Source organism: Squalius cephalus (assembly GCF_949319135.1).
Source record: "Squalius cephalus genome assembly, chromosome: 16".
In the NCBI taxonomy this organism is placed as follows: Eukaryota; Metazoa; Chordata; class Actinopteri; order Cypriniformes; family Leuciscidae; genus Squalius; species Squalius cephalus.
In genome coordinates this window covers 1,110,001-1,125,792 of record NC_137137.1, presented here as the reverse complement: position 1 = coordinate 1,125,792, position 15,792 = coordinate 1,110,001, and the positions used below count along the sequence as shown (strand labels likewise).

General features: G+C 43.0%; 1 protein-coding gene across 4 annotated transcripts in view; it reads right to left on the bottom strand.

Moving 5' to 3' along the window:
- Positions 1-3,677: 3,677 nt before the first annotated feature.
- The window catches only part of ubox5 (U-box domain containing 5), a 15,975-nt gene continuing 3,860 nt past the window's right edge, over positions 3,678-15,792 (bottom strand). For all 4 annotated transcript variants that reach the window (XM_079896552.1, XM_079896551.1, XM_079896549.1 and 1 more), the window contains exons 3-5: positions 14,821-15,792; positions 7,976-8,098; positions 3,678-3,951 (exon numbers count right to left, since the gene is read on the bottom strand). The exon at positions 14,821-15,792 is cut by the window's right edge and continues 94 nt beyond it. In XM_079896552.1, coding sequence (XP_079752678.1) covers positions 3,749-3,951; positions 7,976-8,098; positions 14,821-15,792 — 1,298 coding nt within the window. In that variant the 3' untranslated portion in view covers positions 3,678-3,748. The remainder of the gene's footprint in view (positions 3,952-7,975; positions 8,099-14,820) is intronic.

Here is a 15,792-nt window from a genome sequence, read left to right as displayed (position 1 = left end):
CCTACACTAAGTACATTTGACTGAATTGTTTGCCTATGTTTATTTACTATTGTCTTTTATAATGGCTATTGTTGATCATTTACATATTGTTGTTCAATAAATATTATATTTAATTTTATATAAATATGCCGTATTATTTGGGGTTTGAGATTGTGTTATGGACTTCAGTGAAAGTTATTACGCCATTAGATGGCAGCAAAGGCTGTCTTTATGATTGAGTCAGAACAAGGAAGTTAGCGCTGTCATGTGAAGGACGAAGACGAACATTTCGCTTTCCTCAGCGACATTCAAACTGATTTTTTGGATATAATAGTATGGGCATCGACCTGAAGAATGAATACTGTATATCAGATGCAGGTAATACACTCATTTATCCGAGATCTCTCTCTCCTAATACTATGATACAACAAGCTTCAATGAAGCGACTCAACGTTCCTTCGTTACTAGCTTTAAAGTGACGTTTTATAATTAACGGAGTCTTGGGCTCAACTAAAGCAATAAGGGGCTGATTGCTTTTATAAAACGGTTACTCGATAAAATATTCATTTTAATCATGTATTTTATTCATAAAATAAACACCAGCAACAAAAAATATAACGTTATTATAACACATTTATTCCTCCGCCAAGCAATGTAGTTCCAAAGAGGTTGCCAAGCAACACATGCAGCAACGGTTTCGTTTCGAACGCGGCTCAACCAATCAGAATCAAGGACCGGAACTATCCGTTTTCTAATGTCAAACTATCAATTTGAGATTTGAATCCGTGGCGGAAGAAAGTAGTTCTGCACAAAAGAGGGGTTTTAAAGACACTCCGTTGTTGTTTCTTATTTATTTACTCACGTGTGCCGTCGAACTGTTGTATAAACCCAATATCACACTTGTACCCGAACGATATGGCTTTACATGAGTGATTATCTACCGCCGAATCACAGCCGTGCTGATATACAGCCATATCGCACTGCTACTCGTGTGATATTGCTCATTTATATACCAATATCGATATATCAATCGATCAAAACTTTATTACAGACTCAGGGTCCAATTTTTAAAACACACCCAACATATATAAAACAACAATAATGAATTCAAGATTCATACAAAAATAAAACTAATCTGAAAGTGAAGAGACTTCTGGAACACAAGGATCAGTTTGTCACAGGACTGAATGTGTTAATGTTTCGAGAGGAGAACTGAGTGACAGGAGAGAGTAGAAGGTCAAACATGCAAAATCACAGATATGTGATTCATCCGAGCTCAGGACTAAACTGTGGAAACGCTGCTCAGTATTCAGAGCTGCACAAACTCTAATCTAATGCATACTGTTTATGCACATGCAGGACAACAAAAGAACAATTTCATAAATAACACCTGGGGAAATCAGACGTGCTTCAGGAACATGAACTGTAAATGAGCACAGATAATAAACTCATCAGTAATGATGCAAACGAGGTTCAGTCACCTTATTTAAACCAGTACGGCAATAACAGAAATAATTGTCATTATGAAATTCTGCATGTACAGTAGGCTAAGTTATTGATCATTGTTTATAATAAGACTTTAGAGATCAGTGGCAGGTTTTAAAAAAGCTAAATTATTCATTAAGAACATTATGTACATTTTCACTGAATAGACAAACAATTTTGGCTTTGCTTCCAAAAAATGTACGACACCATCATCAGAATACATTACACTGTAGAAGACAGTGGTCTGCATCAAAGTTTATTATTTACTCCATTATGATCTCGCATTCATGAAGAAAACATCTGCATCTGACGCTCATCTGAGGACAGAATTAGCTGCTATGAAGAACATATATGGATATTTATGATCAGAATCGATCAGTCAAGGGATGTTATAGTATCAGTGATATTAAATATACATATATGTTGGATAAAATGTCTTTCTTCCTCAGTAATTCTGTCTTGTTTTCCAGCACAAATATTTAAACCTCTGGTACTCTTCGCAAGTCGGTCAAAAATGACTGACATTTATTTTTTATTTCAATGAAATTAGTATTTTAGTTCAATAATGTTTTTATTTATTTAATATTTTGTATTTTATGGTACTAAATTATATTTACGCTGTGTTTATAATTCATTTATTCACTTTTTGAGCATAGACCCGAAAATTTTATTTCCAACTTAAACTGGTAAATCTTGAATGCTTTAGAGCGACAGACTGAAGTTTGATCTCTTTTCAAAGATGACACTCGGCAGATTATTGATGAAGTGAAAAAAGTTTTAAAAAAGTTACAGAATTTTACGTTTATTGTTATGAAAAAATGTGCAAAAATACTATTTTCAATTTTTATATGAAATATATAATTTCAAAAACATGTTTTACTCTAAAACTGTGAGAAAATCAAAGCCATAAATCTAAACAAGTTGTGCTCCAAATGTGAGGTTGATATCTCGTTCCTGAAGCGTTCTTGTTCGGCTGCAGTTCCACACGCTTCCACTAGAGGAAACTCGTCTTATTCATTTCCAATGCGCTCGTTTCAGACCGCGAGGAGCTCAAGTGTGATTCATTTTTACAGGAACATTTAACCTGTTTGGATCATGTCCATGATTTTTTTGTGTGTTCGCATAGCAAGTGCCAAAACCTTTACCAAGTATCGTACAATTCCGATAAAAAATAAAATAAATAAAAAGTAAAACTTTTCGGTCAAAAATGATCAAAGAGCACTAAGACATTTAGATGTGACACAGTGTGTGTCCTTCAGGTGTGTGTGTGTGTGTGTGTGTGTGTGTGATTGTGTGGAGGACAGAAAGTTCAGTTTGCATTTCAATAGATGGCAGAGGTCAGATCTGTTCATTCGCACACAAAGAGAGTTCATCCTTGAGCCGCTGTATTAAACTCCTGCGCTTCATAACACTGAACACACACTGAACTCAAGGATCCTTCATTCTGTCCTGCATAAACAGCCTCAGATCCGAGTCTAGGCTGAAAGAAGAGCCTCTTCTGCTCACATGGCTGTTTTTTTTATCAAACATACTGTAAAAATAGTGAAATATTATTGTAATGTAAATCATCTGTTCTCTATGTGAATATATAGTAAAGTGTAATTTATATCCTGTGATCAAAGCTGAATGTTCAGCATCATTACTCCAGTCTTCAGTGTCACATGATCCTTCAGAAATCACTCTAATATGAGGATTTGATGCTCAAGACACATTTATGATTATTATCCATGTTGAAAACATTTCTGTGGAAAACGTGATACATTTTATTTTTTAGGATTCTTTGATGAATAGAAAGTTCAAAAGAACTGAAAATGAAAATGATGCTGAAAATTCAGATTTGATCACAGGAATAAATTACACTTTACTATATATTCACATAGACAACAGTTAAATTAAATTATAATCATATTTCACTGTTTTTACTGTATTTTGATCAGATAAACAGCCTTGGTGAGCAGAAGAGACTCCTCTTTTAAATTCCTCTTACTGACCCCAAATATATTGTATATAAACAAGAAATTTTCACATTTAATGTATTTTAGTTACACAATATTAACACACACACACACACACACACACACACACAGACATATATATATATATATATATATATATATATATATATATATATATATATATATATATATATATATATATATATATACCTAGAATATATTACCTGCAGTTATTAATAACAAAATCCTTTTCTTTTTCAACAATTTTTAATGAAAATTATACACAAAATCTGCAAACAAATGAGCTCATGATGATCTTCAGGCGTGTTTCAGTGATGCACTCGTGTGACGTCGCCGCCGGATGCAGATGTGCCACATGTGGGACACGTGATCTTCAGCGTCTGGGAGTCACACGGGCGTCTCTGCCGCACACACGGTCCACACGTGAGATGAGCGCAGGGCAGAGCGTACGCCGGGACGCCGGAGGAATACACCGACAACGAACACGAGCAAAACACACATGTGTGCTGTCCTGGAAAACACAGAGGCGTTTATCGGCAAAGTCACGATGAATACAACAAACCAGTCAAGTCAAGTTTATTTATATAGCGCTTTTCACACTACAGATTGTATCAAAGCAGCTTCACAGTATTAAATTAAAATAATACATCAATGTTTGTTTCTAGTGGAAAACGTCCACGTTTGGTAATGCTGATCAATAGTATTGTTGATTGATTGATTGATTAATTAAATTAAATATCCCCAACTGAGCAAGCCAAAGGCAACAGTGGCAAGGAACCGAAAAACTCCATCAGGACCTAATGGAGAGAAAAAAACCTTGGGAGAACCCGGGCTCAGTCGGGGGCCAGTTCTCCTCTGGCGTTTATGAACTAGAGGTCGGATTTAACTGTAAGATTAAAAGTATTATATAAATGCCTGGCTGAAGAGATGCGTCTTTAATCTAGTTTTAAACTGGGAGAGCGAGTCTGAGCAACGGACAGTATCAGGAAGACTATTCCAGAGTTTTGGAGCTAAATGTGAAAATGCTCTCCCTCCTTTGGTGGATCTGGATATCCTAGGTATGACCAAAAGCCTCGAATTTAGTGACCTTAAAGAGCGCGATGGATTATAGGGCGATAGAAGATCCGTTAAATAGACTGGAGCTAAGCCGTTTAGGGCTTTATAAGTCAGTAGCAATACCTTGTAATTAATACGGAACTTTATAGGTAACCAATGTAGTGATGATAAAATCGGTGTTATATGATCATATATTCTTGATCTAGTAAGAACTCTAGCGGCGGCATTTTGGACTAACTGTAGCTTGTTTATTGAGGATGCAGGACAACCAGCTAATAAAGCATTACAGTAATCTAGTCTCGAGGTCATGAACGCATGAACTAACTTTTCTGCATCAGAAACTGATAGCATATTACGTAGCTTAGCAATGTTTCTAAGGTGGAAAAAGGCTGTTCTTGTAACATATGAAATATGATTTTCAAAAGACAGGTTGCGGTCTAGTATAACACCCAGGTCTTTTACTGTAGAGGATGAAGTAACAGGACATCCTACGATGTTAAAGTTGTAGTGTAAGAGGTTTTGTGGGTGGTTTTTTGAACCGATGATTAGTACCTCTGTCTTGTCTGGATTCAATAAAAGGAAATTGCGCGTCATCCAATCTTTTATATCTTTAACACACTCTGTCAATGTGGATAATTTAGCGTTTTCATCCGGCCGTGATGAAATATATATTTGAGTGTCATCAGCATAACAATGGAAACTAATTCCATGTTTCCTTATAATATTTCCAAGTGGCAGCATATATATTGAGAATAACAGAGGGCCCAACACAGATCCCTGCGGCACTCCATAGTTTACTGGAGTTATGATCGATTTTTCTCCATTTAAATAAACAAAATGGTATCGGTCAGATAAATATGATCTGAACCAGCTTAATGCTTGTCCTTGAACACCAGTATAATTTTGTAGTCGATCTAAGAGTATTGTGTGATCTATAGTATCGAACGCAGCACTAAGATCAAGTAAAACTAGTATTGAGATACAGCCTTGGTCAGAAGCTAAGAGTAAATCATTTGTGATTTTAACGAGCGCAGTTTCAGTGCTATGATGCGGTCTGAACCCAGACTGAAACTTCTCATAGATGGCATTTTCTTGCAAGAAAGAGCCCAGTTGGGCGGAGTATTAGTATTTTAGACATAAAAGGAAGATTTGAAATTGGTCTATAATTTGCTAGGTTATTATGATCTAATTGTGGTTTCTTAATGAGTGGTTTTATAACTGCCAATTTAAATGTTCTTGGAACATGACCTAGAGATAAAGATGAGTTAATAACAGTGATCATTCACTGTAACATTCAGCATTTACTGAAACAAGCTGGCGAAGATTTTTAATCCCTTAAAACTCATCTTTGATCACCAAAATGGCATATTTAAACGTTCTTTAATACCTTAAAGGGATACTCCACTTTTTTTGGAAATAGGCTAATTTTACAACTCCCCCAGAGTTACACAGTTGAGTTTTACCGTTTTCGAATCCATTCAGCCGATCTCCGGGTCTGGCGGTCCCACTTTTAGCATAGCTTAGCATAATGAATTGAACCTGACAAGACCATTAGCATCTCTCTCAAAATAATGACCAAAGAGTTTTCTGATAAATGAACAAAGAGCACCTGATAATAGTCCCCAGCTCAGTAGCCTATTATCAGGCGTCATATCATTACGCCTGCTGGACTCATGGTACGGCAGCAAAGTTTCTTGATTATTACGCAGGAATGAGAGTATAGTTCCTAGCCATATCAGCCTAGAAAATCACAACTTTACATTTTCCGTCGGTCTTAGTACACGATGTAACTACAGAAGAGTCAAGTTTTAAATAGGAAAAATATCAAAACTCTTTGTTCATTATTTTGAGAGAGATGCTAATGGTCTTGTCCGGTTCAATTCATTATGCTAAGCTATGCTAAAAGTGGGACCCCCAGACCCGGAGATCGGCTGAATGGATTCGAAAACGGTAAAACTCAACTATTTAACTCTGGGGGAGTTGTAAAATGAGCCTATTTCCAAAAAAAGTGGAGTATCCCTTTAAAATATCTTGAATGTAACTCGACACCCTTGCCTCATTTAGTATGCGTGGCTCTATGAATATGCAAATGAGCCCCGCCTCCACTCACTCACTCAGCTCAGAGATCCACTGGTTGGCGATCACACGTTGATCTGATTGGTTACAAGGTAGTTTGTGACGTCAGAAACACCAGCGATTTCAAAGCGTGTTTTTGAGACTGTCTTTGGTTCACTGCAGTTTTAAGGAGGAAATACTCAGCAATGCTGTCGACTTATGAACTTACACATGGTTTGACTATAAGCATATTAAAAACACCACATAGACACATAAACAACATTAAAAGCTGGATTTTCACCACAGGGGGACTTTAAATATTGATGATGTCAATTGATCGATCAGAAACCCAATCACAGTGAGGCAACGAGAAGGAGGTCGAACAGAGATAGAGAAGTCTTCCATGCATTGGGAACAAAGTCATGAAAAAAATAAGGATTTTATAAAAAATACAATAATAAAACATCAGTGTTTCAATTAGAACAACCTAAACGGAAATATATTCGGATATATATAAATAAATATATAAATATATTCGCCCTATTCGGACGGAAATAGTTTCTCACGTAAATATAAAATAAATCAATTTGATAAAACTCATGCATTCGGATGGCGATGTATTGATGGTGGAGGAGCGAGTTTTGTAATTCCATGAACCCGTTGATCACATGGTCATTCGCATGATTGTCTGCTGTAAATAAAATGCCATATGCTTGGAATAATATGTATTATATTTATTTAATAATAGGAAAACACGGTTCTATTTATTATTTAAATCTCATTTTTAAAACTAGGAAACCAGACGCACGTACGCTATGTTCGAAATGGTTCTTATATCCTTGCATTTTATCTCAAAAGGATGTAATTAAAAAAAATATGAAAATTAGCGGAAACAAGTTAATGACATATTTACATGAGATAAAAATAAAGCTGCTTGATCTATTTTAATGTTGTGTATAATAGCCTACATATTAAAATTAGATCAAATATTCTCCTTTTTGTTCGCTGAGGTGGAGTTCGCTGATGAAATATTGTTCTTGTAAATACTTTCCAGCATTTTAGTCAAGCATTGTGTGTACGGTGCTCGGCAGTGGTCAAAAAGGATTTAAATAGTGAGTTTAAAAGTGATCTCTTCTTGTAAACTCAGTGGATTCGGACGGCAATTAAATCACCACACGACCGTGGTGTTCGTCAAAACACGTGAGGTAATTCGTCCGGGGATTTTTACGCAAGTGGCGGGAAAAAACGCAGACATTCTGGATTCGAACGTCAATAAAATCACCGACTAACCCTGTAAATGTTGAAAATACCCCGTTAGAAACAATAACATCCGAATAGGGCCTTTGACTCTGTTTATTACAGTGAAGCTGCTTTGAAACGATCTGTACTGTATGAACCACTATATGTATATCTCAGACACGCACCAGTGGAAGCGTCCACACGGGAAGAGGTTTTGCTGGGTGAAGTGAACACTGGTAACCCGTGAAGCGCAGCGTTCAGCGCCTGATCTAAGCTGTCTGCTAACCGCCGCTCATGCGAGTCCGACTCTGAAACACAAGGAGAAACACGTCAGACGTGAGAAAAACATGCATCAGAAACCAAGACTGCAAACATTTTTAGGGGATTTAAAGTCCCTTCTTCTCTATTGTGACGAATATCCGAGTGAAACGCTTCTACTAATGTGGGCGGGGCTTGATTGTGTCCGTGTGGAATTGATTGGATGGTTGTGGTTTGCTATTGGCTGATCTCATGTGAGTGACAGGTTATAGCCCCGCCCACATCATCAGAGAAGAGATGCTGCAAGAGGAAGTTATTCTCATTCAAGATCACCAGGAACACGAATTTAACACAATAATGATGATAAATCGTTTGGAATAAACACTGCAATATTGCATTAAAAAAAAAGAATTGTCCATTCAAAATCAATTCCACAACCAGGAATCAGAATCTAAAATTTGGTGGATTCTATGAACAGTAATTTAATTTAAATGTTTTGACAACACTAGTACTAAAAGTGGTTTTGGTCTATACAGCTAATGTTGCCCTTCATGACGACTGTGAGGGGGATGAATGTTTTTATAACTCATCCGTTTAGATTATATTAAGCCTTAAAGTTCTGCATAATTAAGGGCGTGGCCACTTGAGTGACAGGTGGATTGCCGCTGATGTCACTACTAGGGCTGGTCCGAATACCATTTTTTGAGCTTCGAAGCTTCGGTAGTGATGAACATCGAATATTCGAAGCGTCGGAGAGAGGGGGCTGAACATGTTCTTCTCTCTAATAAAGGCAGGAATCTCTGTGTCTGTCTGTCTGTTTGCATTTTGATTATTTCGAGAACCGTTCATCCAATCGACTTCACAAGGGGGTGCAGTGTTGCATTTTGGTGCAATAGCCTATAGATGGACACGCGAGACGCGACATGTTCAGAATTAATAAACTTTTAGTAAACTACAGAACAGCGCGAGCGGGAAGCGGCGCGCCTCACGCGTGCTTATATGCTCCGAGAACGAACATTGCACTAGTGATATAAAGTGCACACACACACACACACACACACACACAGGTCTGTTAACTTGAGCAATACTTTTAGTAAGTAGTCTAATATTTTTCTGACTAACAAAAAACACAGTAAAGGGTAGATTTAAATAAAAGAAAAAATGAAATTTAAATAAAGAAAAACGAAATTTAAATAAAGAAAAACTAAATTAAGTTTAATTAAAAACGAGATTAATTTAGATTGATAATAAGGGGTAAAAAGGCTAATATATTTTGTTTCTATTATTCTATTTTCCACAATGTCAAAGCAACGCAGCTTAACCCAAAACACAAGCTCAGGCATGCACTTCGGTCCACACACACTCCGCTGTTCTCATGCACTTCGGTCCACACACACTCCGCTGTTCTCATGCACTTCGGTCCACACACACTCCGCTGTTCTCATGCACTTCGGTCCACACACACTCCGCTGTTCTCATGCACTTCGGTCCACACACACTCCGCTGTTCTCATGCACTTCGGTCCACACACACTCCGCTGTTCTCATGCGCTTCGGTCCACACACACTCCGCTGCACTTCGGTCCACACACACTCCGCTGTTCTCATGCACTTCGGTCCACACACACTCCGCTGTTCTCATGCACTCCGGTCCACACACACTCCGCTGTTCTCATGCACTTCGGTCCACACACACTCCGCTGTTCTCATGCACTTCGGTCCACACACACTCCGCTGTTCTCATGCACTTCGGTCCACACACACTCCGCTGTTCTCATGCGCTTCGGTCCACACACACTCCGCTGTTCTCATGCGCTTCGGTCCACACACACTCCGCTGTTCTCATGCGCTTCGGTCCACACACACTCCGCTGTTCTCATGCACTTCGGTCCACACACACTCCGCTGTTCTCATGCGCTTCGGTCCACACACACTCCGCTGTTCTCATGCACTTCGGTCCACACACACTCCGCTGTTCTCATGCGCTTCGGTCCACACACACTCCGCTGTTCTCATGCACTTCGGTCCACACACACTCCGCTGTTCTCATGCACTTCGGTCCACACACACTCCGCTGTTCTCATGCGCTTCGGTCCACACACACTCCGCTGTTCTCATGCACTTCGGTCCACACACACTCCGCTGTTCTCATGCACTTCTGTCCACACACACTCCGCTGTTCTCATGCACTTCTGTCCACACACACTCCGCTGTTCTCATGCACTTCGGTCCACACACACTCCGCTGTTCTCATGCACTTCTGTCCACACACACTCCGCTGTTCTCATGCACTTCGGTCCACACACACTCCGCTGTTCTCATGCACTTCTGTCCACACACACTCCGCTGTTCTCATGCACTTCGGTCCACACACACTCCGCTGTTCTCATGCACTCCGGTCCACACACACTCCGCTGTTCTCATGCACTTCGGTCCACACACACTCCGCTGTTCTCATGCACTTCGGTCCACACACACTCCGCTGTTCTCATGTACTTCGGTCCACACACACTCCGCTGTTCTCATGCACTTCGGTCCACACACACTCCGCTGTTCTCATGCACTTCTGTCCACACACACTCCGCTGTTCTCATGCACTTCGGTCCACACACACTCCGCTGTTCTCATGCGCTTCGGTCCACACACACTCCGCTGTTCTCATGCGCTTCGGTCCACACACACTCCGCTGTTCTCATGCACTTCGGTCCACACACACTCCGCTGTTCTCATGCACTTCGGTCCACACACACTCCGCTGTTCTCATGCACTTCGGTCCACACACACTCCGCTGTTCTCATGCGCTTCGGTCCACACACACTCCGCTGTTCTCATGCGCTTCGGTCCGCTGTTCTCATGCGCTTCGGTCCACACACACTCCGCTGTTCTCATGCACTTCGGTCCACACACACTCCGCTGTTCTCATGCACTTCGGTCCACACACACTCCGCTGTTCTCATGCACTTCGGTCCACACACACTCCGCTGTTCTCATGCACTTCGGTCCACACACACTCCGCTGCACTTCGGTCCACACACACTCCGCTGTTCTCATGCACTTCGGTCCACACACACTCCGCTGTTCTCATGCACTTCTGTCCACACACACTCCGCTGTTCTCATGCGCTTCGGTCCACACACACTCCGCTGTTCTCATGCACTTCGGTCCACACACACTCCGCTGTTCTCATGCACTTCGGTCCACACACACTCCGCTGTTCTCATGCACTTCTGTCCACACACACTCCGCTGTTCTCATGCACTTCGGTCCACACACACTCCGCTGTTCTCATGCACTTCGGTCCACACACACTCCGCTGTTCTCATGCACTTCGGTCCGCTGTTCTCATGCGCTTCGGTCCACACACACTCCGCTGTTCTCATGCGCTTCGGTCCACACACACTCCGCTGTTCTCATGCGCTTCGGTCCGCTGTTCTCATGCGCTTCGGTCCACACACACTCCGCTGTTCTCATGCACTTCGGTCCACACACACTCCGCTGTTCTCATGCACTTCTGTCCACACACACTCCGCTGTTCTCATGCACTTCGGTCCACACACACTCCGCTGTTCTCATGCACTTCGGTCCACACACACTCCGCTGTTCTCATGCACTTCGGTCCACACACACTCCGCTGTTCTCATGCGCTTCGGTCCACACACACTCCGCTGTTCTCATGCACTTCTGTCCACACACACTCCGCTGTTCTCATGCACTTCGGTCCACACACACTCCGCTGTTCTCATGCACTTCGGTCCACACACACTCCGCTGTTCTCATGCACTTCGGTCCACACACACTCCGCTGTTCTCATGCGCTTCGGTCCACACACACTCCGCTGTTCTCATGCACTTCGGTCCACACACACTCCGCTGTTCTCATGCGCTTCGGTCCACACACACTCCGCTGTTCTCATGCACTTCGGTCCACACACACTCCGCTGTTCTCATGCACTTCTGTCCACACACACTCCGCTGTTCTCATGCACTTCGGTCCACACACACTCCGCTGTTCTCATGCACTTCGGTCCACACACACTCCGCTGTTCTCATGTACTTCGGTCCACACACACTCCGCTGTTCTCATGCACTTCGGTCCACACACACTCCGCTGTTCTCATGCACTTCTGTCCACACACACTCCGCTGTTCTCATGCACTTCGGTCCACACACACTCCGCTGTTCTCATGCGCTTCGGTCCACACACACTCCGCTGTTCTCATGCGCTTCGGTCCACACACACTCCGCTGTTCTCATGCACTTCGGTCCACACACACTCCGCTGTTCTCATGCGCTTCGGTCCACACACACTCCGCTGTTCTCATGCACTTCGGTCCACACACACTCCGCTGTTCTCATGCACTTCGGTCCACACACACTCCGCTGTTCTCATGCACTTCGGTCCACACACACTCCGCTGTTCTCATGCACTTCTGTCCACACACACTCCGCTGTTCTCATGCACTTCGGTCCACACACACTCCGCTGTTCTCATGCACTTCGGTCCACACACACTCCGCTGTTCTCATGTACTTCGGTCCACACACACTCCGCTGTTCTCATGCACTTCGGTCCACACACACTCCGCTGTTCTCATGCACTTCTGTCCACACACACTCCGCTGTTCTCATGCACTTCGGTCCACACACACTCCGCTGTTCTCATGCGCTTCGGTCCACACACACTCCGCTGTTCTCATGCGCTTCGGTCCACACACACTCCGCTGTTCTCATGCACTTCGGTCCACACACACTCCGCTGTTCTCATGCACTTCGGTCCACACACACTCCGCTGTTCTCATGCACTTCGGTCCACACACACTCCGCTGTTCTCATGCGCTTCGGTCCACACACACTCCGCTGTTCTCATGCGCTTCGGTCTGCTGTTCTCATGCGCTTCGGTCCACACACACTCCGCTGTTCTCATGCACTTCGGTCCACACACACTCCGCTGTTCTCATGCACTTCGGTCCACACACACTCCGCTGTTCTCATGCACTTCGGTCCACACACACTCCGCTGCACTTCGGTCCACACACACTCCGCTGTTCTCATGCACTTCGGTCCACACACACTCCGCTGTTCTCATGCACTTCTGTCCACACACACTCCGCTGTTCTCATGCACTTCGGTCCACACACACTCCGCTGTTCTCATGCACTTCGGTCCACACACACTCCGCTGTTCTCATGCACTTCGGTCCACACACACTCCGCTGTTCTCATGCGCTTCGGTCCACACACACTCCGCTGTTCTCATGCACTTCTGTCCACACACACTCCGCTGTTCTCATGCACTTCGGTCCACACACACTCCGCTGTTCTCATGCACTTCTGTCCACACACACTCCGCTGTTCTCATGCGCTTCGGTCCACACACACTCCGCTGTTCTCATGCACTTCGGTCCACACACACTCCGCTGTTCTCATGCGCTTCGGTCCACACACACTCCGCTGTTCTCATGCACTTCGGTCCACACACACTCCGCTGTTCTCATGCGCTTCGGTCCACACACACTCCGCTGTTCTGCGCTCTAGCCAGAGAACAGTCCCGTTGCTGGAACACTGAGGCGTCGGTAAAATGTGAATCACGATTTTTCTCCATGGGAATTGAGATCACGATTCTCATTTTTTTCAACCAAAATTTATTGCACTCAAATACAAAAAAAAAACAACAACAAAAAAACAAAGGACATTCAGTATAATAAAGTGCAGGAGTAACAAAATGTGTCTCTTTTCTTTATTTTAGACCCCTTAAAGTGAATAATTTTAAAGCTTTATGTTGTTGAACATAAGAGAACATTAACATATAATAAATAAAAATAACTAAATAGAACCTGTGCTTTTTGCTCCAACTGTGTTTACGGGAATACTCGACTTGGGATTTTGAAATATTTCTGTGTTTATTTGGCCGTTTAGGCGCGCAACCGGAGACAAAGACTGCTTGTCCGTGTTGCGCTCGGAGCGCGTGCACAGCTTCCTGTCAGTATAATTCAGTTCTCTTTTGCGACTTGTCGCGCTTTTAATATTTCTTTTCAATATAAAGCACATTATGCTCCTTTCTTTCTCCTTCATTCATGATTTGTTATTAACAACTTTAAACAGAATCTTCAACTGAAATCTGCGCGGAATATCAAAAATACGACACATTAGGACATAAAATTGTCTCTGCGCAAAAGTGTAAGTATAAAAGGACAGCAAAGCACCCGTTTCAGTAAAAGGATATATTAAAGTTTATATAGCCTACTTTTACATTTTCGCTGCTGTTCTAAAATGGTTTTCGCCATTAAGTTACCTTAAACAAGCTGCAGCTGCTTGAATCACAACCCTATATTTTGTTATTGTGTGAGTGTGACCAATAACGCGTGAATACAGCATGATCTGAATGCAGGGAAATACACGGAAGTGAATCGCCATCATTAAGAAATGAGATCGCATTTATGTTTGAATCGAGATCGTGATTTTTTTTCGATTAATCGTGCAGCCCTAATACCAACCCACCGAACGAATATTCGGGTCCAGCCCTAGTCACTACTAGCCGTTTGTCTGCTGTGTGTTAGCGTCACGTCACCTCAGCTAATCCGCCTCGCTGCACATTCACGTGTTTCCGCGAGTGACGCGCAGCCAAGATGGCGACGGCCGGCTCCGCCCACTTTGGGCTTCAAAAACGTTCTTCAGAAACACTACGGGTGACGTCACGAACACTACGAACATATTTATTTACAGTCTATGGTCCTGATTCAAGTATCAGTGAGTTGTATGATCTGTGACATTCAAACCTGAGTGAGTTTGGAGAGTTTTCCTCGATGGAGAACGACCGGGATCTGCGCTAGTGGAGGGAAAGCTGGAGTCGTACTTTCTTTTAGCAGAACCTCTCGGAGTCGATCCTGAAACGGATCCGTGAAATCTTAAAGTTTCCGTGTTTCTACGGGAGTCTGCGACAGTTTTAACCTCTGCAAGTCTTGACGGTTGTGGATTAGCTAGAGGATTATTCCTGCTCCCGACTCCTGTGCATCCTGTCTGCAGAGCCAAACGGTCAATACGGGTTTTTAAGAGAGGATTCGGAAGAGGTTTTGAGCTTTGGGAAAAAGGAACGCCGGTAAACGGGTCGTTGGGAAGACGACCCCACGTCGCTTCTCTCTTCCAATACTCCTCTAAAGTGCTGTTATCAATGTTCACTCCGCTAGGCAGGATCATCGGGAAAACCATGAGTTCTTGTGTAAGCGGATCTAGGAATTCCTCTGGGATTGGGATATCGGTTGTGATATTCCCAGTTGGTTTGGGAGGAACTGCAATCGTGTGGTTTGTGCGTTTAACGCTGTTTACATGTGCTTCCAGAATTTTTTCAAGTTCGGAAGCAGGACAGGATCGGGAAGGAGACGCCCAGACGGAAAGGGATTTGATTCCCAACACACACCCTTTGCTGAAGGGAACGCTGATTCTGAGATGAGCGACGGATACGAGTGATCCGCGACTCCAGAGATTTTGCGCTTTGGCTTCGGATTCCGGCGCCGGAGGAAGATCGGGAAACGGATCTCGCGGTTTGAACGCAGGATTTAGGAAACACACTCGAAGCTCCTCTTGTAGATCACTCCGAGACACGAGCTGGAAACGAACGCCGTCTCGATCCGAACAGACTAGGATCTCAATCCTACAGGAGCTCCGGCCCGGGTCGGTTCCCGAGGGAAAGAGCTCGAGGTCGAGTCGGCACAGATCCACACACACCGGGAAGCTCAGCGTCACGTGGACGG